The sequence below is a fragment of the Macrobrachium nipponense genome, chromosome 13, assembly GCF_015104395.2.
Source record: "Macrobrachium nipponense isolate FS-2020 chromosome 13, ASM1510439v2, whole genome shotgun sequence".
NCBI classification, from domain to species: Eukaryota; Metazoa; Arthropoda; class Malacostraca; order Decapoda; family Palaemonidae; genus Macrobrachium; species Macrobrachium nipponense.
The window spans coordinates 90,547,065-90,571,007 of NC_087206.1; the positions used below are offsets into that span (position 1 = coordinate 90,547,065).

Genomic DNA, 23,943 nt, shown 5'->3' on the forward strand with positions numbered 1-23,943 from the left:
GCCTCGAGAACATCCTCTCGAGGAAGTACACGTTCCAAAGGCAGAGTCTCAGCTAAGATCAGAGGAAAGAAATGAACCAGAGATCCTTCAGCCACCAGTAGGAGCCAGGCTTCGACTATTCTCAAAAGCTTGGATAGAGAGGAAGGCGGACAGCTGGTTGCTCAACGTCATCAAGCGGGGGCACAAGATTCCTTTCTTGAAACCTCCCCCACTGTGCACGACACCCAAGGATTTATCCCCTATTTACCATCAGGAGAAGCAGCAAATCCTTTTCGATTTGCTCGAGCAGGTGTTAGAAAAGAAAGCGGTAGAACAGGTCGTAGACCTGGAATCCCCAGGCTTCTACAACAGGATATTCCTGGTGCCGAAACAGTCGGGAGGTTGGCGACCAGTCTTAGATGTGAGCAGTCTGAATCGGTTCGTACAGAAGCAGAAATTCAAGATGAAGACACCTCAGTCAGTTCTTGGGACCCTAAGAACAAACGATTGGATGGTTTCATTAGACCTTCAAGACGCGTATTTCCACGTCCCCATCCATCCACAGTCGATGAAGTATCTTCGGTTTGTCCTAAAAGGGACAGTTTATCAATTCAGGGCGCTTTGCTTCGGATTGAGCACGGCCCCTATGGTCTTCATCTGGCAAATATCAGAGTCTCTATGTACCTGGACGACTGGCTCATTCATGCCTCCGCTCAAACACGGTGTCTGAAGGATCTTCATTCAACCTTATCGTTGGTGAAGTCCCTGGGACTACTGGTGAATTTCGAAAAGTCACATCTGATTCCAACCCAATCCATCCTGTATCTGGGGATTCAGATGGATTCAGTGGCTTTTCGAGCTTTTGCGTCCCAGGGACGTCAGCAGCAATGTTTAGACAAAGTGTCAGCCTTCCTAAGGAAAGATTCGTGCTCGGTGAGGGAATGGATGAGCCTGCTCGGGACCATTTCCTCGCTGGAGAAGTTTGTTTCCTTGGGGAGACTGCACCTCAGACCGCGACAATTTTTTCTCAAGGAAAATTGGAAAGAAAACAAGAATCTGGATATGATCTTAAAAATTTCAGGATAAGTAAAACATCACTTAAAATGGTGGCTAGAGCCAGTGAAGTTGTTGGAGGGCGTGTCTCTCAAGCTGCAGAGCCCCGACCTAGTGTTGTTCTCCGACGCGTCCACCAACGGGTTGATTGGAGCAACATTAGGGGGGGGGAAGAAGTGTCAGGCACCTGGAGAGGGGAACAGGTGTCCTGGCACATAAACCTAAAGGAAATGGCAGCCATCTTTTTAGCTCTCCAGTTTTTCCAAGAAAAGTCTCTCATCGAATAGTCCAAGTCAACTCAGACAACACCACAGCTCTGGCGTACTTGAAGAAGCAGGGAGGAACACAGTCTCGGTCCCTTTTCGCTCTGGCAAAGGAGATCTTGCTGTGGGCAAGGGCACTGGACGTCACAATCCTTACAAGGTTTGTAGCAGGAGTAGAGAACGTCCGGGCAGATCTCCTCAGCAGACGAGGTCAACTTCTGCCACCGACGGACTCTGCATCAAGAGGTATGCCAAGAGCTGTGGGGGGTTATGGGGATGTTCCTACTAGTGGAAATCCATTCTTTGTGACGTCCAGAACAAAGAAGGCTTCCACTGTACTGCTCCCCAGTACTCGACCCAGCGGCAGTGGTGATAGACGCACTTCTTTGGGACTGGACAGGGATGGACCTGTACGTCTTTCCCCTGTTCAATATCTTTAATGGGGAAGTCATGAGAAAGTTTGCGGCTCGGAAGGACGAGAATGACTTTGATCGCCCCGTTCTGGCCGGCGAGAGACTGGTTCACAGAGGTCATGGCCTTCGTAGTAGACTTCCCGAGGACGCTTCCAGTAAGGACAGATCTACTCAGACAGCCCCACTTTGAGAGGTACCACAGAAACCTCTCCGCTCTGAGTCTGACTGCATTCAGACTATCCAAAAGTTGGCCAGAGCGAGAGGCTTTTCTAGGTCAGTGGCGAAAGCTATCGCCAGTGCAAGAAGAGCTTCATCCAACGCAGTGTACCAATCGAAGTGGCCAGTCTTCAGGAATTGGTGCAAGAAGAACGGCATTTCCTCCACCACGACCTCTGTGAGCCAGATTGCTGACTTCCTTTTATATCTGAGAAGGGATCTAAAACTTGCAGTCTCTACAATCAAGGGATATAGGAGTGTGCTTTCAGTTGTCTTTAGGCACAGAGGCCTGGACTTGGCAGACAACAGAGACCTTCACGATCTCTTGAGATCTTTTGAAACAACGAAGGTTCAACAACCCAGGTTGCCGTCTTGGAACTTGGATGTAGTTCTGAAGTTCCTCATGTCCAGTCCATTCGAACCTATGCATACGGCTTCCCTGAAGAATGTTACTAGAAAAGCTATCTTCCTGATTGCTCTGGCGATGGCGAAGAGAGTCAGCGAGGTGCAAGCGATTAGCAAATACGTGGGCTTTAAAGGTTATAACGCGGTCTGTTCCTTGAGCCCAACGTTCCTAGCAAAAAATAAAAATCCGTCCAACCCTTGGCCTAGGACCTTCGAAATTAAAGGGATGGCCGAAATCGTTGGGCACGAGCCAGAGAGAGTTCTGTGCCCTGTCAGGGCTCTAAAATTCTACCTAAAGAAGACTAAGGATTGTAGAGGTCTTTCTGATAACTTGTGGTGTTCGGTAAGGAAGCCAAATTTACCAATGTCAAAGAATTCTTTGGCTTTTTTCTTGAGGGACACCATCAAGGAAGCGCATTCATCCTGTCAAGACAGTGATATGAAAATGTTGAAGGTGAATGCGCATGAAGTGAGGGCTATTTCTATGTCGGTAGCCTTCCAAAAAAACATGGCACTCAATGACATCTTGAATGCCACATTTTGGCGTAGTAATTCAGTGTTTGCCTCTCACTACCTTCAGGAGGTGAGGACTACATACGAGAACTATTACTCTTTGGGCCCATATGTCGCAGCAGACACTATATTGGGGAAAGAGAGTAGCACTCTTCCTATCATTTAGGAAATAATATGTTAGTTTGGACTTTTTAATTTTATTTCTTTTTATTTTTTATTTTTATTTTTATTATGTTATTTAGGTGGTGTTTAGTTTATTGTGGTCTTGGGTCGGCCGCCTTAGGCGGACTTCCCTCCATTAGCCTTGGTTATACTAAGTTTAACCAGATAGGCTAGGTCAGGTGGTAATGTTTTTGCTTCGCCCTCATAGTAGGGTAAAATGTTTTTGTCACATTGTGGTCATGTCCCCGTTGGCAAATCATCTGGAGCGCACCAGCTACATAGGTCACGTCCTTGCTGGCACTTCCAGTGAAGCATTAACAGCATTCGGTGTCTAATCAACACCTATATGATCTGTCACATTGTGGTCACGCTCCCCGTGACAGTTCATTAGAGCGCACCAGCTACACAGGTCACGTCCTTGCTGGCACCTCTAGGAATGCATTACCCAAAAAATTGGAGGTCTATAATGTAGGATCTAGTTGCTTTGTGGTCACGCCCCCGTTGACAGATCCTCTAGAACTCAACAGCATGCAGGTCACTACCTTGCTGGAGTCTCTAGTAAAGCAGAAGCAGACTTGGGTGACGGTACTCAGGAAGTCAGCTATGCTAAAAGGTAAGGAACCAAGATATTAATCATGTAAATGGAATTGTTTCCCAAAATCAGAGTCTGTCTCCCCCTTCCTCCAAAGGTGGGATTCAGCTATATATATATCTGGCAGGTAAGGTTCATGTAACAAAATGATATTGTTATGATACAATAAAGTTTGTTCATACTTACCTGGCAGATATATATAATCAAAGTGCCCACCCACCTCCCCTCTGGAGACAGTGGCACTAGAAAAATCTGACAGAAAATGGGAATGGTTCCTGGCGCCCGCCTCCCAGCGGCGGGAATGGGTACTACCACCTGGCCGACCACTGCGTGTGCCGGGAGTTTTGAAATTCTGTCGGACTTCGGAGAATACAGCTATATATATATCTGCCAGGTAAGTATGAACAAACTTTATTGTATCATAACAATATCATTTTGAATACTTTAGTTATTTTGTTTTTTTAATAGATATAAATCTATTCATCTGCATAGAGTTATGAAGCTTTGATAAATGAAACAAGAAGTTTCTCATATTATTGATGTCTTGCCTATTATAACTATAATTTTAGGCATGTTTAATTGAAACAAAGATTGTTTTATTTTTTCTCTGATTTCTGTACAGTACATTACTATATATAAACAAAATAATCCATTTGGCTAAAATCTGACTACGTATTTGATATTTATTGTCTCCACTTACAGGTTTGAGTGTGATTTGAAGAATGACTCAACAGGCTGTTATACTCATCTTATGGGAGTTCCAAAACCTCTGTTGCCTATTGGACAGAAGCCCCTTATTAGTCACTGGATGGAAATTTTTGAAGGAGTGCCTGGAATAACTAGTATAGTTGTAGTGGTCAATGGCCTACACAAAAATAAGTAAGCTTTAACTCACTATGAAACTCATGGGTTTTGATAATTTTTGTCTATCATTAAATTATATTAATTTGGGAGTCATTCTAATGCATATCTATCAACTCTTGCACCTTTTGCAAGAGACGCATACTATGGATCTAAAACTCGTGCTTTCACACACATTGCTATTTATTTATTAATCATCTGAATAATAAAAGATATTTATTTCACAAACAACCCATTAGTACTTAGAATTTTCCCCATTTCGTAATCTCAACATTGCATTACCTGATGAAAATAAAGAAAGAAAACAGCAGTCATTTTATAGGCCAGGGCTTGTGTGGTTGCATTTTATTTACATTTTTATCTATTTATTTATTATTCTATTCATTTATCTTTTTTGTTTTATAATAACTGATCCTTTATTTCCATACCTGCTATTTGTTGTTTGATTTATAACACTTTTCTGGGCTCAGCTCGTGTCGCTGCGCGAAATATCCTTTAATCTATTATTTCTAGGGTAAATGTACTAACACATACCAGAGAATAAATAAATAAAGAAAAAGGTCAGTACAACTGACTCGCTCACCCTCCAAGAGGGTGTCGGTATGAACACTATGGCGAGTGAGACCACTACCACGAGCCAAATGCCAATAGAATTCTCCCACTACAAAATCCCCCCAAGAGGAGAGCCGACCCACAGAGTGGGCAGCAACTACTACTACTCCATCCCATGCTCCCGACTGCTGCGCCTCTGGTGGCCATCCTTTTCAGTTAGCGCACACGATACACACGTGCCCTTTTTTACTCTGTGTTTTTTGTGCCCTTTTCTTTGGATTTCTTTATCATGGAGCGTGCAGCCATCGCAGCAGCTAAGTTAAGTACTCAGTGTTTATTGCTATTTGGTTTTTTCCGGCCCTGAGCCCGTATTTGCCGTTTTTTAGGTATAAATACGTACTCTAGGTCGGAAGCATGGCAGCATGGTTCTGCCTCGTGGTGGGTTCGTTCTTGGTCGCCCATACAGAACAACCCCTTACTTAAGTACGCTCATTTTAATCATCGCTTTGTTAGGGTACGGTCTACACGGTTTTGTCATGCATGCATGTCTTTTACCTTATGTAGGCTCCTTCCATCCAGACCCTAGCCACGGCTCTTAGTATCAGGCCTCGGCCTAGCTTTTGAGTGGGTAGACTTTCCTTCGGGTTAGTCGTACACTTCTGAATTTTTTCTCCTACTATTTTGTTTTCTTTCTTTCATAATTATTCATTTGAATTATTTTATATGATATTTGTTCAGGTTAGTTAGGCGTCTGGCTTTGCTTAGCCTAGGTTGTGGCCCATAGGGCATATATGCTACCGCTCTTCAGTTCGGTTGCTTCCCGATAGCATCTCTCTGATCAGCTGGTTATGTTTCAGGGCTTTGTTGTCCATTGTTTTGTTCTTACCGCCCCGTGGTCACTACGTGATCACGGGGCAGCCAGACGCCTGTCCAGTCACCTTCCCCCCCTCCCGCTCTTCCATAGAGTCCGGGGGGGTGGGTCGGTCTGCCCATGCTCGCTCCGCATACCCGAGCCTGCTCCCTCTCTCTCCCCCCAGGCGGAGGGAGTAGAGGGACGGGACAGACCCAGACTGGACTCGACCTCTCCGGCTTCTCGGTCCGGCCGGATAGTAAGGTGGGGGGGGGACTGGCCGCCCCCCATCGTTGCTACTCCGTCGCTCCGTTGCTAGCCCGAGGTCTGTATGTCCTCTTGCTCTTTCCCACCTTACTAGGGCTCCTTTAACTACCGGAGACCTGGCATCCAGCGGAAAGGTGCTAGTCCACCCAGCAGGGTGGACCGGGGCATACAGTTGGTCCCTTCTAACCACTCCGTCTCGCTGAGTTAACAACCCTCCGCCACGCACTGGACTTAGTCCGGTACGTTCGAGTTTTATAGGTTTAAGATCTATTTATGTTAAACTAGTAAGTTTATCTTAAGCTACCTTAAACCATCCCCCTCCCTTACCTGTCTCACCGGATCTCTCCGGGGTTATAGCCTATCAGGCGATAAGGGAGGGGTTATGCCCAATTTTTTCCGAGTCCGGCATGCAACGGAGTTCTTCTGTCCTTTAGCCTGTAAGTGATAGTCTTTAAGATACTCATGTGTCTTTTCACTTACAGACCACCAACTGTGAGCATCCGGGATGCGCCGCCACACTTCAAGACCCATGTGGACATGAAGTTTGCCGGTCCCATGCTCCATGCGCGACTCCGCACGGGGACATCCAGGTCTGGTACCACGAGACGTGTACCATCTGTTATGATCTGGTGAGCCCAGCTCTTAGACGGGGGTAAGTAGTTCCAACTCCGTTAAACTCTGGTCCTCATTTGTTATAGTGCTTAAAGTTTTTACATTAATCTCCCTAACTTAAGATAAAATTCATGGGGTTTTTGTAGCCCCTATAATTTTAAGTTAAGCTTTTAAATTGGTTTTAGTTTTAAGTTTAATCTAAAATCTAATCAATACCCTCTCTTCCAGGCTCCGCTGTGAGGATACCGCACTGGCAACCCTGCGGGCCTGGGTCGGCGGTTTTGGGAAGAACGCCGCCAAGGGTATGCCCTACATTCTTGAGAAGAAGTTGGCGGTACTAATCTTCCCCGGAGGCAAGGCTACAGGCTACGTCGACCCAGCAGAGGCGGCCCCGACTATCGCTTTCATCCAGCAACAGCTGGCTGCCTCGTTGACAGACCAAGGCCAGGACATCTCCTCGGAAGTCGCGACGCTCGATATTAATGTTGAACCTATGGTAGGTGTAGACGACCTGTTGGTCGAGGTAGGTACGTTGGACACCCAAGGGATGCCCTTGGGTGCAACTGGATCTTCTACCCCTGCAACCTCTCCATCCTTCCAAGGCTTTACAGGTAATGAACTATATACTTCTCCTGACGCTTCCGTTAGACCCAAGGTCAAAGGTCAAGCAGTGAAAACCTTGATGAAGACGTCGTCGTTGTCTAAAAAGACGGCGTCGGCGTCGTCTGCTTCTCGTAAGTCTCCGGCTAGAAATCCCGGAGCAGAGAGATCTAAAGCTTCTGGGTCCGGCTCTAAGTCCTCTAGGAGTAAATCCTCCAGGGAGAGATCCATACTCCAGCGGAGTCGTCAGTTCCGCTACCTTTGGTTCCGGTTCAGAGCCACCCTTCCACCTCCCGCAGCGCTCCAGCTTTGGACTCCACGCTGGTCTGTTGCAACAAGTGGGCGATCTGGTTGGTTCTCTGAAAAACAGCATGGAACAAATGATCTCCCGGTTGTCTGATAGGATCACCTCTCAGGACAACATTATAGCCGGACTGAGCCAAGCTCCACTAGCCTCTTCTCCACCTTTCAGCACAGGGGGAGGGCCCCGCCCAATTACCCCCGTATGGACTCTCTACCTCCGTTCTCAATGAACAACCCTTGGAGAGTAGCGTCATACGCCCCCCCCCCTTCCAAGACGGGCTTATCTCTATCCCGGAATGTGGAACTCGGAGGATTGAAGACTTCGAGTTCTACCCGGAAGACCTTCAGCCTCCGTTCATCGGCTACGCCAGGCTCACCGCCTCAGCCATGACTCGGGACGATAAGGTACCAAAAGAGACAGTCCTCTATTCACGAGACCAGGCTCAGAGAGAATGGCTCAGGTGTCTAGAGGACATGGATTGTTCCAACACGAAAAAATCCAACCTTTTAAAGAGTCCGTTTACGATCTTTACGATGGAAGAGAGTACCCCGCTCCCTTTCTTGACAAAGATCGCGACAACCACCATTCCAGCAGCCCAGAAGGGGGATTCCATGCCTCAGCTGAAGGAAGCAGATCCCTACGTCTCCTTTACTTCCTTCAGCCGGTGAATTGTGGGAAGATTTTGCCCACACCTTCTCAGCTGGCAAACTCAAACCAGACTGTGCTATGGAGCAGTTTGGTGAGAAGCTACCTAGGCTTCCAGATAGCCTTATTCAGGCGGAAGGAATTCGATGCCAAATCGCGGTTAGCCAGGTCTATTAATTCCATGGCTATGACCGAGGTGGCTACCATTGCCTATGGGTCGGAGCCACTCTTTAAGCTTCTTACCAAATCTTTGACTCAAACGGTGCAGTCGGATATGTTTGAGTTCGCCACTGCTAGGACGAATTGTAGGAAACATGTCCTACAAGAAGCAACAATTCGGCACGAGCCGAATAAGTTGCTTACGTCAAGCATCTGGGGAGCAGACCTCTTCCCAGAAGCGATGGTGAAGGAGGTCAGGCAGAGGCGGTACGAGATTGAACCAAAGCCTAAAGACCGTTGGGGTACTTAATAAAACCGGCCAAGAGACGACAGGATCAAGCCGGTAAGGGTAAGGCTCAAAGAACCAGACGTTTTCCAGCCCTACCAGAAGAAAACAGCCACGCTTTTTCTCAGCAGGTTCCGGCTGTTCCCTTGTGCAAACAGCCCAACCTTCTACCTCAAAGGCTCAATCGCAGCCGATTTATGTTATCTCCCCTCAGCCTCAACCCTCCACCTCTTACGCTCCTTCATCTCCAGCCTTACAATCAATGGTCTTCGAGGGTCAAGCTTCCCCAGAAGTATGACCGCTCGGGTAAGGTAGGCAGAGGTAAGCGATCCTTTCGTGGGAGAGGATCGGGAGAGGCCCCTTTAATAGAGGAAAGCATTTCAGGGGCGGGAGGCCGAGGAGGCTACCAAAACCAATGAGGATTTTCAGGTAGGAGGGAGGCTGTTTCACTTTCGCCACCGGTGGAACTTCAGCAAGTGGGCTCAGAGCATTGTTGTCAAAAAGGCCTTGGGTTGGATGCTGGTTAGCGAGCCCACCCCCATCCAGACCTTTCCGCCAACTTCCTTCCAAGGAATTGACGGAGTATGCGGAGGATCTCCTTCAGAAAGGAGCTATAGCGAGAGTCAACAGGTTAAAATTTCAAGGTCGCTTGTTCAGCGTGCCAAAGAAAGGCTCACAAAAAAGAAGGGTAATCTTAGACTTGTCCCGCTAAACTTAGCCATTCGCTGCGACAAGTTCAAGATGCTCACGATCTCGCAGGTGCGGACCTTACTTCCCCGACTGGGGCCGTCACCACCTCTATCGATCTTACCGACGCTTACTATCATATACCTATTGCAAGACACTTCCGTCCGTATCTGGGCTTCAAGATAGGAGACCAGACATTCTCCTTCAAGGTAGTTCCTTTCGGGCTCAACGTAGCACCCAGGGTGTTCACGAAGCTGGCGGAAGTAGTAGTTCAACAACTAAGATCGCAAGGGGTTATGGTAGTAGCGTATCTCGACGATTGGTTGATCTGGGCTTCAAACAGTCGAGGAATGCAACAGAGCAACACTGAAAGTGATTTCAGTTCCTGGAATATCTAGGCTTCAAGATAAACAGGACCAAGTCAAGACTCACTCCAGAGTCAAACTTTCAGTGGCTGGGGCATTCAATGGAATCTATCTCCCATACTCTGTCGATTCCATCAACCAAGAGGAAAGAAAATAGCGAAGTCAGTCAAGCAATTTCTGAGTCACAAACTGGCGTCAAGAAGAACTCAGGAAAGGGATCCTGGGTTCACTCCAGTTTGCATCAGTGACAAACATCCTGATGAAAGCCAAACTGAAAGACCTAACCAGAATCTGGCGCTCACGAGCAAATGTCAGGTCCAGGGACAAATTATCCTCAGTCCCTCTGATTCTACGGAATCGACTCCGGCCGTTGGGCGAAAGTCAAGAACTTGTCGGTATCAGTGCCCCTTCAGTTTCCTCCACCAGGGATTACCATCCACACAGACGCTTCATTAAGCGTTGGGGAGGATATTCCCAGTTCAAGAAAGTTCAAGGAACGTGGTCACCTCAGTTCCGTAGTTTCCATATAAACGTACTGGAAGCAATGGCAGTGTTCTTGACTCTGAAAAGGTTACGTCCGCCAAAGTACTCCCATATAAAGCTAGTCTCTTGGACAGTGCAGTGGTAAGTGACATAGTATAACAGAGGAGGCTCCAAATCACGTCATCTAAATCATGTCATGGTAGCCATCTTCTCCCCTGGCGGACAAGTTCAGTTGGCATCTCTCCTCCACCCATATAGCTGGAGTGAGAAACGTCATAGCAGATGCTCTATCCCGATCAGTACCTCTAGAGTCGGAATGGTCACTGGACAACAGTTCGTTCCAATGGATTCTTCAGAGAGTTCCAGGCCTACAAGTGGATCTCTTCGCATCTCAAGCGAACCACAAACTCCCATGTTATGTGGCCCCCAACCTGGACCCTCTGACCGATGCCACGGACGCCCATGGCTCTAGACTGGAACAACTGGGAGAAGATTTATGTCTTTCCTCCAGTGAATCTTCTCATGAAGGTATTGAACAAACTCAGGACATTCAAGGGTCAAGTGGCTCTAGTAGCCCCAGACTGGCCGAAGAGCAATTGGTACCCTCTAATTCTGGAACTGGGTCTTCGCCCTCTTCGGATTCCCAGTCCCAGGCTCTCCCAGTCAGTACAAACGAAGACTGTGTTCGCTTCCTCAGGGATTCTAAAACCCTAACTTTAGGATTTCATGAAGTTTGCAGCGAAAAGGGATGCGAATATTGACCCTCAAAATATTCTCTTCTTGGAATCCGATAAAAGAGATTCAACTTTGAGACAGTATGATGCTGCTGTCAAAAAGTTAGCAACCTTCCTGAGGAGAATCAGATATTAGGATCATGACAATCAATTCAGCTATATCCTTTTTCAGATCCTTATTTGAAAAAGGCTTAGCAGCTAGCACCAATTACCGACAAACAAGTTCAGCCTTGAAAAAGATTTTTCAATTTGGTTTCAACATAGACTTGACAGATTCCTACTTCTCGTCTATTCCCAAGGCGTGTGCTAGACTTAGACCTTCTGTAAGGCCTACGTCAGTATCATGGTTCTTAAACGATGTTCTAAAAGCTGGCTTCAGAAACTGCGATAATGACACATGCTCGTTTATAATGCTCTTAAGAAAACTCTATTTTTATTAAGCTTGGCCTCAGGAGCTAGAATTTCAGAACTGTCGGCTTTATCCAGAGATCCGGATCATATTCAGTTCCTTCCCACAGGGAAGTGCTACTTTCTCCGGAAACGTAGTTTTTAGTTTTATAAGCTAAGAATGAAGATCCTTTGATGAGGTGGAACCATGGAAGGTACTACCCCTTCCACAAGATGTATCTCTTTGCCCAGTTTCAACCTTACGAGCCTTTCTGTCTAGGACCTCCTCATCCTCATCGGGTCCTCTCTTTAAGAGAGAAAAAGGTGTACTTTATCTATTAAAGGCATCAGACAACAAATCCTGTACTTCATTAAACAAGCCAATCCTGACTCTTTTCCAAAAGCACATGATGTCAGGGCAGTAGCCACCTCAATTAACTAATTTCCAACAGTATTGAAACTTCGATGAGTTTGAAAAAGTTAATACTGGATTTGGAAATCTGCTCCGACAGTGTTCAATAAACGTCATTAACTTAAAGCTCCTTGGAAGCTCTGAAATTTTCAGCAGTAGCAGCGGGTAACATAGTTTCCCCTGACTCTACCTAATCTTTAGTAGAAGATCCAGTCCTCCTTTCTACCTGCCTCACCCAACAGTTCGTCTATTCCTGCCTTGTTCATCTACGGTTACCTTGTGTCTTTAGCCTGCTTTTATGATTTGATGGCTATTGGGGGTGTCCATTATTTTTTTTTTGGGGGGGGGGGGGGCTAGGGGCAACACACACAATTGATTATGGATATTTGATCTCTTGGATTGGGGTCATCCCCTTATTTTTATGATATGGGGATACATCTTATTTGTAATGGTTACGGGTTTTGTATATTAAGTTATATACATTCCTTTATATATTATTATTGTTGAGTTTGTTTTGTTCAACTTATTATGTTAATTGCTCTGGATTTCTGATACATGATCTTTACACAGATACCATTTGTACATATATGCCATATTACCCCTGTATATATGGAAATTACCGTAAGTTTAAGAAATATTATTAGAATTAAGTTTAATTTAAGCATATTTCTATTTTGTTTGTATGGTGTTTTTGTTTTACGTTGCATGGAACCAGTGGTAGTTCAGCAACGGGACCAACGGCTTTTTTACGTGACTTCCGAACCACGTCGAGAGTGGACTTCTATCACCAGAAATACATCTCTCACTCCTCAATGGAATGGCCGAGAATCGAACCTGCGACCACCGAGGTGGGAAGCAAACACCATACCAACCACGCCACTGAGGCGCTATATTTCTATTTTGTATCATTGTGTATATGTATCCTTATTAGCAATTATATTCTTTTATTTTATTTTACCTTTTATTTGAGACCTCTTTTTGTTTTGTTGATTTCTGTTTACAATCTTGTGCTATTTCTCTGGTAACGATTTCGCGCAGCGACACGAGCTGAGCCCAGAAAAGGGATTTTGACGTAAGGAAAAATCTATTTCTGGGCGATTGGCTCGTGTCGCCAGCGAAATCCCGCCCTACCCATCCCAATCGCCCAAGAGTGGCCTCTAACTTCAGGATGCCACCCGAGGCGCAGCAGTCGGGAGCATGGGATGGAGTAGTAGTAGTTGCTGCCCACTCTGTGGGTCGGCTCTCCTATTGGGGGGATTTTGTAGTGAGAATTCTATTGCATTTGGCTCGTGGTAGTGGTCTCACTCGCCATAGTGTTCATACCGACACCCTCTTGGAGGGTGAGCGAGTCAGTTGTACTGACCTTTTTCTTTATTTATTTATTCTCTGGTATGTGTTAGTACATTTACCCTAGAAATAATAGATTAAAGGATATTTCGCTGGCGACACGAGCCAATCGCCCAGAAATAGATTTTTCCTTACGTCAAAATCCCTTTTCTGGGCTCAGCTCGTGTCGCTGCGCGAAATATCCTTTAATCTATTATTTCTAGGGTAAATGTACTAACACATACCAGAGAATAAATAAATAAAGAAAAAAGGTCAGTATAACTGACTCGTTCACCCTCCAAGAGGGTGTCGGTATGAACAACCTATGGCGGGAGTGAGACCACTACCACGAGCCCAAGCCAATAGAATTCTCCCACTACAAAATCCCTCCAAGAGGAGAGCCGACCCACAGAGTGGGCAGCAACTACTACTACTACTCCATCCCATGCTGCCGACTGCTGCGCCTCTGGTGGACATCCTTTTCAGTTAGCGCACACGATTCACACGTGCCCTTTTTCACTCGGTGTTTTTTGTGCCCTTTTCGTTGGATTTATTTACAATGGAGCGTGCAGCCATCGCAGCAGCTAAGTTAAGTACTCAGTGTTTATTGCTATTTGGTTTTTTCCGGCCCTGAGCCCGTATTTGCCGTTTTTTAGGTATAAATACGAACTCTAGGTCGGGAAGCATGGCAGCAGGTCTGCCTCATGGTGGGTTCGTTCTTGGTCACCCATACCCAGAACATCCCCTTACTTAAGTACGCTCTATTTCTATTATCCGCTTTGTTTAGGGTACGGTCTACACGGTTTTGTCATGCATGCATGTCTTTTACCTTATGTAGGCTCCTTCCATCCAGACCCTAGCCACGGCTCTTAGTATCGGCCTCGGCTAGCTTTGAGTGGTAGACTTGCCTTCGGGTTAGTCGTACACTCCTGGATTTTTTCTCCTACTATGTTGTTTTCTTCTTTCAATATTTTTCATTTGATTTATTTATATCATATTTGGTTTTGGTTAGTTAGGCGTCTGGCTTGCTTAGCCTAGGTTATGGCCCATAGGGCCTATATGCTACCGCTCTTCAGTTCGGTTGCTTCCCGATAGCATCTCTCTGATCAGTTGGTTATGTTTCTAGGCTTAGTTGTCTTTTGTTGGTTCTTACCGCCCCGTGGTCACTACGTGATCACGAGGCAGCCAGACGCCTGTCCAGTCACCTTCCCCCCCTCCCGCTCTTGCTATTAGAGTCGGGGGGGGGGGTGGGGGGGGGGGGGGGGGTTCGGGTCTGCCCATGCCTCGCTTCAGCATACCCGAGCCTGCCATCCCCTTACTCCCCACCCAGGCGGAGGGAGTAGAGGGACGGGACAGACCAGACTGGTCTCGACCTCTCCGGCTTCTCGGTCCGGCCGGATGGTAAGGTGGGGGGGGACTGGCCTTTCCCCCTCCGTTGCTAACCCCGTCGCTCCGTTACTAGCCCGAGTCTGTATGTCCTCTCGCTCTTTCCCACCTTACTAGGGATCCTTTACCCACCGGAAGACCTTGGCATCCAGCGGAAAGGTGGGGCTAGGTCCACCCAGCAGGGTGGACCGGAGCATACAGTTGGTCCCTTCTAACCACTCCGTCTCGCTGAGTTACACACTCCGCCACGCACGGGACTTAGTCCGGTACGTCGAGTTTTTAGGTTTAAGATCTTTTATGTTAAACTAGTAAGTTTATCTTAAGTACCTTAAACCACCCCCCCCCCCTCCCTTACCTGTCCTCCACCGGATCTCTCCGGGGTTATAGCCTATTCAGGCGATAAGGGATGGGGTTATGCCCAAATTTTTTCCGAGCTCCGGCATGCAACGGAGTTCTTCTGTCCTCTAGCCTGTAATTGATAGTCTTTAAGATACTCATGTGTCTTTTCACTTACAGACCACCAACTGTGAGCATCCGGGATGCGCCGCCACACTTCAGGACCCATGTGGACACGAAGTTTGCCGGTCCCATGCTCCATGCGCGACTCCGCACGGGGACATCCAGGTCTGGTACCACGAGACGTGTACCATCTGTTACGATCTGGTGAGCCAGCTCTTAGACGGGGTAAGTATTCCAACTCCGGTAACTGGTCCTCATTTGTTATAGTGCTTAAGTCTTTACATTAATCACCCTAACTTAAGATAAAATTCAAGGGGTCCTTATGCCCCTATATATAAGTTAAGCTTTAAATTGGTTTTAGTTTTAAGTTATTCTTAAAATCCTCATCAATACCCTCTCTTCCAGGCTCCGGCTGTGAGGGATAACCGCACTGGCAACCCTGCGGGCCTGGGTCGGCGGTTTTTGGGAAAAAACGCCGCCAAGGGTATGCCCTACATCCTTGAGAATGAGGGGTAAGGTGGTACTAATATTCCCGGAGGCAAGGCTACAGGCTTACGTCGACCCAGCAGAGCGGCGGCCCCGACTATCGCTTTCATCCAGCAAGACAGCTGGCTCCTCGTTGACGGACCAAGGCCAGGACATCTCCTCGGAAGTCGCGACGCTTGATATCAATGTAGAACCTATGGTAGGTGTAGACGACCTGTTGGTCGAGGTAAGTACGTTGGACACCCAAGGGATGCCCTTGGGTGCAACTGGTTCTTCTACCCCTGCAACCTCTCCATCCTTCCAAGGCTTTACAGGTAATGAACTGTATACTTCTCCTGACGCTTCAGTTAGACCCAAGGTCAAGGGTCAAACAGTGAAAACCTTGACGAAGACGTCGTCGTCGTCTAAGAAGACGGCTTCGGCGTCATCTTCTTCTCGTAAGTCTCGGCTAAAAAACCCCGGAGCAGAGAGATATAAAGCTTCTGGGTCCGGCTCTAAGTCCTCGAGGAGTAGATCCTCCAGATAGATCTCACACTCCAGCGGAGTCGTCAGTTCCGCTACCCTTGGTTCCGATTCAGAGCCACCCTTCCACCTCCGCAGCAGCTCCGGCTTTGGACTCCAACGCTGGTCTGTTACAACAAGTGGGCGATCTGGTTGGGTCTCTGAAAAATAGCATGGAACAAATGATCTCTCGGTTGTCTGATAGGATTACCTCTCAGGACACCATTATAGCCGGACTGAGCCAAGCTCCTCTAGCCTCTCCTCCACCTTTCAACACAGGTGGAGCCCAGCTACCCCCGTATGACTCTCTACCTCCGTTCTCAATGAACAACCCTTAGGAGAGTAGCGTACATACGCCCCCTTCCAGGACGGGCTTATCTCTATCCCGGAATGTGGAACTCGGAGGATTGAGGACTTCGAGTTCTACCCGGAAGACCTTCAGCCTCCGTTCATCGGCTACGCCAGGCTCACCGCCTCATCCATGATCGGGATATAAAGTACCAAAGGAGACAGTCCTCTATTCACGTGACCAGGCTCAGAGAGAATGGCTCAGGTGTCCTAGAGATGGATTGTTCCAACACGAAAATCCAACCTTTTAAAAGTCCGTTTACGATCTTTACGATGGAAGAGAGTACTCCGCTCCCTTTCTTGACAAAGATCGCGACAACTACTATTCCAGCAGCCCAGAAGGGGGATTCCATGCCTCAACTGAAGGAGGCAGATCCTACATCTCCTTTACTTCCTTCAGCCGGTGAATTGTGGGAAGATTTACCTAACACCTTCTCAGCTGGCAAACTCAAACCAGACTGTGCTATGGAGCAGTTTGGTGAGAAGCTACCTAGGCTTCCAGATAGCCTTATTCAGGCAGAATTCGATGCCAAGTCACGGTTAGCCAGGTCTATTAATTCCATGGCTATGACCGAGGTGGCTACCATTGCCTATGGGTCGGAGCCACTCTTCAAGCTTCTTACCAAATCTTTGACTCAAACGGTGCAGTCGGATATGTTTGAGTTCGCCACTGCCAGGACGAATTGTAGGAAACATGTCCTACAAGAAGCGACAATTCGACACGAGCCGAATAAGTTGCTTACGTCAAGCATCTGGGGAGCAGACCTCTTCCCAGAAGCGATGGTGAAGGAGGTTCAGTCAGAGGCTACGAGACTGAACCAGAGCCTTAAAGACCGTTGGGGTCTTACGGCCAGGAGACGACAGGATCAAGCCGGTAAGGGTAAGGCTCAAAGGAAACCTAGACGTTTCCAGCCCTACCAGAAGAAGCAGCCACGCTTTTCTCAGCAAGTTCCGGCTGTTCCCTTAGTGCAAACAGCCCAACCTTCCACCTCAAAGGCTCAGTCGCAGCCTATTTATGTTATCTCCCCTCAGCCTCAGCCCTCCACCTCTTACGCCCTCTCTCCAGCCTACAACCAGGTCTTCGAGGGTCAAGCTTCACAGAAGTATGACCGCTCGGGTAAGGGAGGCAGAGGTAAGCGATCCTTTCGTGGGAGAGGATCGGGAGGTCCCTTTAATAGGGGAAAACATTTCAGGGGAGGCCGAGGAGGCTACCAGAACCAATGAGGGAACTTCAGGTAGGAAGGGAGGTATGTTTCCACTTTCGCACACCGGTGGGGAACTTCAGCAAGTGGGCTCAGAGCATTGTGTCAAAAGGCCTGGGTTGGAGCTGTTTAGAGAAACCCACCCCCATCCAGACCTTTCCGCCAACTTCCTTCCAAGGAATTGACGGAGTATGCGGAGGATCTCCTTCAGAAAGGAGCTATAGCGAGAGTCAAAAGGTTAAAATTTCAAGGACGCTTGTTCAGCGTGCCAAAGAAAGGCTCACAAAAAAGAAGGGTAATCTTAGACCTTTGTCCCGCTCCTTAAACTTTAGCCATTCGCTGCGACAAGTTCAAGATGCTCACGATCTCGCAGTGCGGACCTTACTTCCCCGTGGGGCCGTCACCACCTCTATCGACTCTTACCGACGCTTGACTATCATATCCCTATTGCAAGACACTTCGTCCGTATCTGCTTCAAGTGAGACAGACATTCTCCTTCAAGGTAGTTCCTTTTTCGGGCTCAACGTAGCACCCAGGGTGTTTACGAAGCTGGCGGAAGTAGTAGTTCAACAACTAAGATCGCAAGGGTTATGGTAGTAGCGTATCTCGAACGATTTGGTTGATCTGGGCTTCAACAGTCGAGGAATGCAACAGAGCAACACTGAAAGTGATTCAGTTCCTGGAATATCTAGGCTTCAAGATAAACAGGACCAAGTCAAGACTCCACTCCAGAGTCAAACTTTCAGTGGCTAGGCATTCAATGGAATCTATCCTCCCATACTCTGTCGATTCCATCAACCAAGAGAAAGGAAATAGCGAAGTCAGTCAAGCAATTTCTGAGTCACAAACTGGCGTCAAGAAGAACTCAGGAAAGGATCCTGGGTTCACTCCAGTTTGCATCAGTGACGAACATCCTAATGAAAGCCAAACTGAAAGACCTAACCAGGAATCTGGCGCTCACGAGCAAATGTCAGCCGGTCCAGGGACAAATTATCCTCAGTCCCTCTGATTCTAAAGAATCGACTCCGGCCGTGGCGAAAGTCAAGAACTTGTCGGTGTCAGTGCCCCTTCAGTTTCCTCACCAGGGATCACCATCCACACAGACGCTTCATTAAGCGGTTGGGGAGGATATTCCCAGTTCAAGAAAGTTCAAGGAACGTGGTCACCTCAGTTCCGTCAGTTCCATATAAACGTACTGGAAGCAATGGCAGTGTTCTTGACTCTAAAAAGGTTTACGTCCGCCCCAAAGTGCTCCCCACGTAAAGCTAGTCCTGGACAGCGCAGTGGTAGTACATTGTATAAACAGAGGAGGCTCCAAATCACGTCATCTAAATCATGTCATGGTAGCCATCTTCTCCCTGGCGGACAAGTTCAGTTGGCATCTCTCCTCCACCCTCCATATAGCTGGAGTGAGGAACGTCATAAGCAGATGCTCCTATACCCGATCAGTACCTCTAGAATCGGAATGGTCACTGGACAACAGTTCGTTCCAATGGATTCTTCGAGAGTTCCAGGTCTACAGGTGGATCTCTTCGCATCTCAAGCGAACCACAAACTCCCATGTTATGTGGCCCCCAACCTGGACCCTCTGGCCTATGCACGGACGCCCTGGCTCTAGACTGGAACAACTGGAGAAGATTTATGTCTTTCCTCCAGTGAATCTTCTCATGAAGGTGTTAAACAAACTCAGGACATTCAAGGGTCAAGTGGCTCTAGTAGCCCCAGACTGGCCGAAGAGCAATTGGTATCCTCTGATTCTGGAACTGGGGTCTTCGCCCTCTTCGGATTCCCAATCCCAGGCTCTCCCAGTCAGTACAAACGAAGACTGTGTTCGCCTCCTCAGGGATCTTCAAAACCCTAACTTTATGGATTTCATGAAGTTTGCAGCAAAAAGGGATGCGAATATTGACCCGCAAAATATCCCTCTTTTTGAGAATCCGATAAAAGGGATTCAACTTTGGAACAACGTAATAGGTATGCTGCTGTCAAAAAGTTAGCAACCTTCCTGAGAAGAAATCGGATATTATGGATTACATGACAATCAATTCAGCTATATCCTTTTTTTCAGATCCTTATTTGAAAAAGGCTTAGCAGCTAGCACGATTACGACAAACAAGTCAGCCTTGAGAAAGATTTTTCAATTTGGTTTTCAACATAGACTTGACAGATTCCTACTTCTCGTCTATTCCCAAGGCGTGTGCTAGACTTAGACCTTCTGTAAGGCCTACGTCAGTATCATGGTTCTTAAACGATGTTCTATAAGCCTGGCTTCAGAAACCAATAATGACACATGCTCGTTTATAATGCTCTTAAGAAAAACTCTATTTTTATTAAGCTTGGCCTCAGGAGCTAGGATTTCAGAACTGTCGGCTTTATCCAGAGATCCGGATCATATCCAGTTCCTTCCACACGGGGAAGTGCTACTTTCCCGGAAACGTAGCTTTTTAGCTAAGAATGAAGATCCTTTGATGAGGTGGGAACCATGGAAGGTTCTACCCCTTCCACAAGATGTATCTCTTTGCCAGTTTCAACCTTACGAGCCTTTCTGTCTAGGACCTCCTCATCCTCATCGGGTCCTCTCTTTAAGAGAGAAAAAGGTGGTACTTTATCTATTAAAGGCATCAGGCAACAAATCCTGTACTTCATTAAACAAGCCAATCCTGACTCTTTCCCAAAAGCACATGATGTCAGGGCAGTAGCCACCTCAATTAACTATTTCCAACATATGAACTTCGATGAGTTGAAAAAGTATACTGGATGGAAATCGCCGACAGTGTTCAAACGTCATTACTTAAAGTCCTTGGAAGCTCTGAAATTTTCAGCAGTAGCAGCGGGTAACATAGTTTCCCCTGACTCCACCTAATCTTTAGTAGAAGAACCAGTCCTCCTTTCTACCTGCCTCACCCAACAGTTCGTCTATTCCTGCCTTGTTCATCTACGGTCACCTTGTGTCTTAGCTGCTTTGATGATGATATAGTGGTGTCCCCTTATTTTTTTTGCTAGGGGCACTCACAATTGATTATGGATTTTTGATCTCTTGGATGTCATCCCCTTATTTTTATGCTAGGGGATACATCTTATTTGTAATGGTTACGGGTTTTGTATATTAAGTTATATACATTCCTTTATATATTTTTATTGTTGAGTTTGTTTTGTTCAACTTATTATGCTAATTGCTCTGGATTTCTGCGATACATAGCTTTACACAGATACCATTTTTTGTACATATATGCCTTATTCCCCCTTGTTGTAATATGTAAAGTACCTTAAGTTAAGAAATATATTAGAATTAAGTTGTAATTTAAGCAATATTTCTATTTTTGTATCATTGTGTATATGTATCCTTGTTAGCAATTATTATATTATTAATTTTATTTTACCTTTTATTTGAGACCTTCTTTTATTTTGTTAATTTTATTTACAATCTTGTGCTATTTCTCTGGTACGATTTCGCGCAGCGACACGAGCTGAGCCCAGAAAAGGGATTTTGACGTAAGGAAAAATCTATTTCTGGGCGATTGGGCTCGTGTCGCCAGCGAAATCCCGCCTAACCCATCCCATCGCCCAAGATTGTCTGCTAACTTCAGGATGGCCACCAGAGGCGCAGCAGTCGGCAGCATGGGATGGGAGTGTAGTAGTAGTTGCTGCCCACTCTGTGGTCGGCTCTCCTCTTGGAGGGATTTTGTAGTGGGAGAATTCTATTGGCATTTGGCTCGTGGTAGTGGTCTCACTCGCCATAGTGTTCATACCGACACCCTCTTGGAGGGTGAGCGAGTCAGTTATACTGACCTTTTTCTTTATTTATTTATTCTCTGGTATGTGTTAGTACATTTACCCTAGAAATAATAGATTAAAGGATATTTCGCTGGCGACACGAGCCAATCGCCCAGAAATAGATTTTTCCTTACGTCAAAATCCCTTTTTTCACATTATACTGTTCACCTTGTACCCTAATTTTCATTGTCATTTTTTTTGTCTTATTTTGCTGTCTCATTGTGTTAATTAGTGAGTCTCATTGTGTTAATTAGTGAAACCTTTGTTTTTACTGGTGAACAATTCTTTTTATGTAAAGCATTTCCACTCTGTAGTGGAAGTTAGTTCGACCAAGAGAAAATTTCAAGTACAGTACTGGGTGTCATATTTGTTTGAAAAGGAAAAGTATCTAGTGCTCTTGTAGGTGACTAGGGTTGGGAATATTCCTTCAACGTATATACGTATTCGTTTTTTGGCATGTTATACAATTTTAGATGTCATTAAATGTTAAATAGTAGTGAACAGTAGGGTTGTTAGTTTATTCTGAAAATTAGTTAGCATCCATTCAGTTATCTGCTAACTTTAAGTTGTTTGTATAGAATACAAATCCTCGTCTTTTAAATGAAAGCAATCCCTGTGGCTAGCTGGAATTAGCCAGTAGATTTAATTAGCAACAAATACCCATGGCTCATGGACTATGTGACTCACTTTTTCTTGGGCAGCTGCAGAGAGTGGATGCTGATGCTACTGTGGTGCCATTTCTGTATGTTGTTGGAGTGTATTTTGTGTGCCTTTTTAATGAACTTTGTTGAGGCTGGCTTGTTATTTGGATTACAGTAATGAATGAAGGAGCTTCTTGGCTTAATATGCTGTTGGTGGTCTGGTCCCTCTGATAAGTAACAAAAGTCTGTTGAGTAACAATGACCCAGTATTATAGCCTGCAATTTCACATCATTTATAACCTAAACTACCCTGCACTTTATGCATAAGATTCAATCTAAAAGATATTTCTGAAAATGTACCACATCTAAAATGGCTTTATGTACTATATATGCAAAAGGAATCATAATATTGTAGCTGATAAGTACAGGCCTCTGCTAAGTTCTGTTAAGTTGAGGTGTTACTTGAGAAAATGGATGGCTGTTGTAAGGAGAGAGTGCTTTTATATAACAGGCTTTTGGGTGAAAGAATCTATATGAAGTTGCTTTGGTCACCCATGATGATAGATTCTCATTCTCTGTGCTATATTTGCAAGGGTCAGACTTATAGAGTATTGTACATGAATGGCCTTGTAGTTTGTGATTGGTAGCATTCTTGCCTACCAAGTGAGAGGTCCCAGATTTGACTTTTGGGTGAAGATTAGCAGGTGGATGTGTTCCTTAAAATCCCATTGTGCTGCAGTAGACCTAAGAAATAATATAAGAAAAAGAGCAGTAGCTTCTTTACTTTGCTAACCATTTACTTTGGTCATTCCACCATTGGCAGTTTTTATTCATTTTTTGTACATAAATTGTCCCTGCTGAGTCAGTAAACCCATCTTTTCATCTTATTCTTTTGAAGCTCTTTCTCCTTTTTATTTGTTACTCTCATTTTTTTCTTATCAAACTCGTCTTGTCTTTATTATTGTAAATTTAAAGCCACCTGTTGAACCCTTCCTCTTCAACTGAAACTGTATCTTCTGTTTTTTGGTAATGCTTCAGTCTGATAACGATTAGATAAACCGTACCACAGACGTCACTAGGTACGTAAAATAATAAAAGTAATATGAGATGGCTATTACAGTGATTCAGTAAGTTTTATGTACTGAGGGATCCTCTTCCTATCTAATTCAATAAGAACAAGAACTTTCTTTAAGTGTTGATGATATTTACCATTTTATATTCTAGGTATGACGAATGGTCTAGAAGTTTGGAAAGAAGAGTTACAATTATCAATGAAGGATCGCAGTGCAATGAAGAGCGATCGGGAGCCATATCTTGCATGCAGATAGGTGTCCAGGAATACACTGAAGATGTATTATTTGTTGCTGGGTAAGGTGTTTATGTGTTTTTTTATATGCATTTTTTGTTTATATGCATAGTTAATAAGTGAGAGAAAGAACATTACTTTATAATACAAAGGATAAGGAAAGCATTAGGAGAGGAATGCAGTCAAGAAATGTTGTAAGAACCCAACAAGATAATTGGAATGAAACAAAAGAACTTGTGCCAGACTGAGTCAGGAGAAAAGCTATAAGAAACTGAAGAATAAAAGAGTCCAATATACCACAGCTTATCTATAGTGAAAAAGCAAATTTCTGATCCCTTTGTCACAACCCAATACGTAATTCCTATTAGCAGCCTTCAAATGTCCCCAGATTCTACAGTCTTTTGTCTGAGTGTTTCATTTAGAATAGACATACTTGTATTTTATTGCAGTGTCTTACAGAACAATTATACAGCTGTAGGTTCCCTACGAATGGCAGACAATAGATTAAAAAATTCCACGGTGGCGCCACCATCGCTGATGTAGGTGACGTCATCTCCCTTCACTCGAGGGAGCTACAGGTACAACTGCCCAGGTAACATCAATTCGTTCTCTGCCGGCTTCTGGTGAACATCGGTGGTCGGTGCAAGGACTTTTTTCTTTTTTTTTTCCATTTGTTGGGAAGTTATATCTCTCCAATATCGGTGAAGTATTCAA

The 23,943-nt window shown here is 45.6% G+C and overlaps 1 protein-coding gene across 4 annotated transcripts in view; it reads left to right on the plus strand.

The window, feature by feature from the left end:
• LOC135225197 (UTP--glucose-1-phosphate uridylyltransferase-like) overlaps positions 1-23,943 on the plus strand; it is a 128,728-nt gene that overhangs the window by 60,435 nt on the left and 44,350 nt on the right. For 3 of the 4 annotated variants that reach the window (XM_064264500.1, XM_064264499.1, XM_064264501.1), the window contains 2 exons: positions 4,299-4,475; positions 23,148-23,291. In XM_064264500.1, coding sequence (XP_064120570.1) covers positions 4,299-4,475; positions 23,148-23,291 — 321 coding nt within the window. The remainder of the gene's footprint in view (positions 1-4,298; positions 4,476-23,147; positions 23,292-23,943) is intronic. The other variant, XM_064264502.1, reaches the window with a different exon arrangement.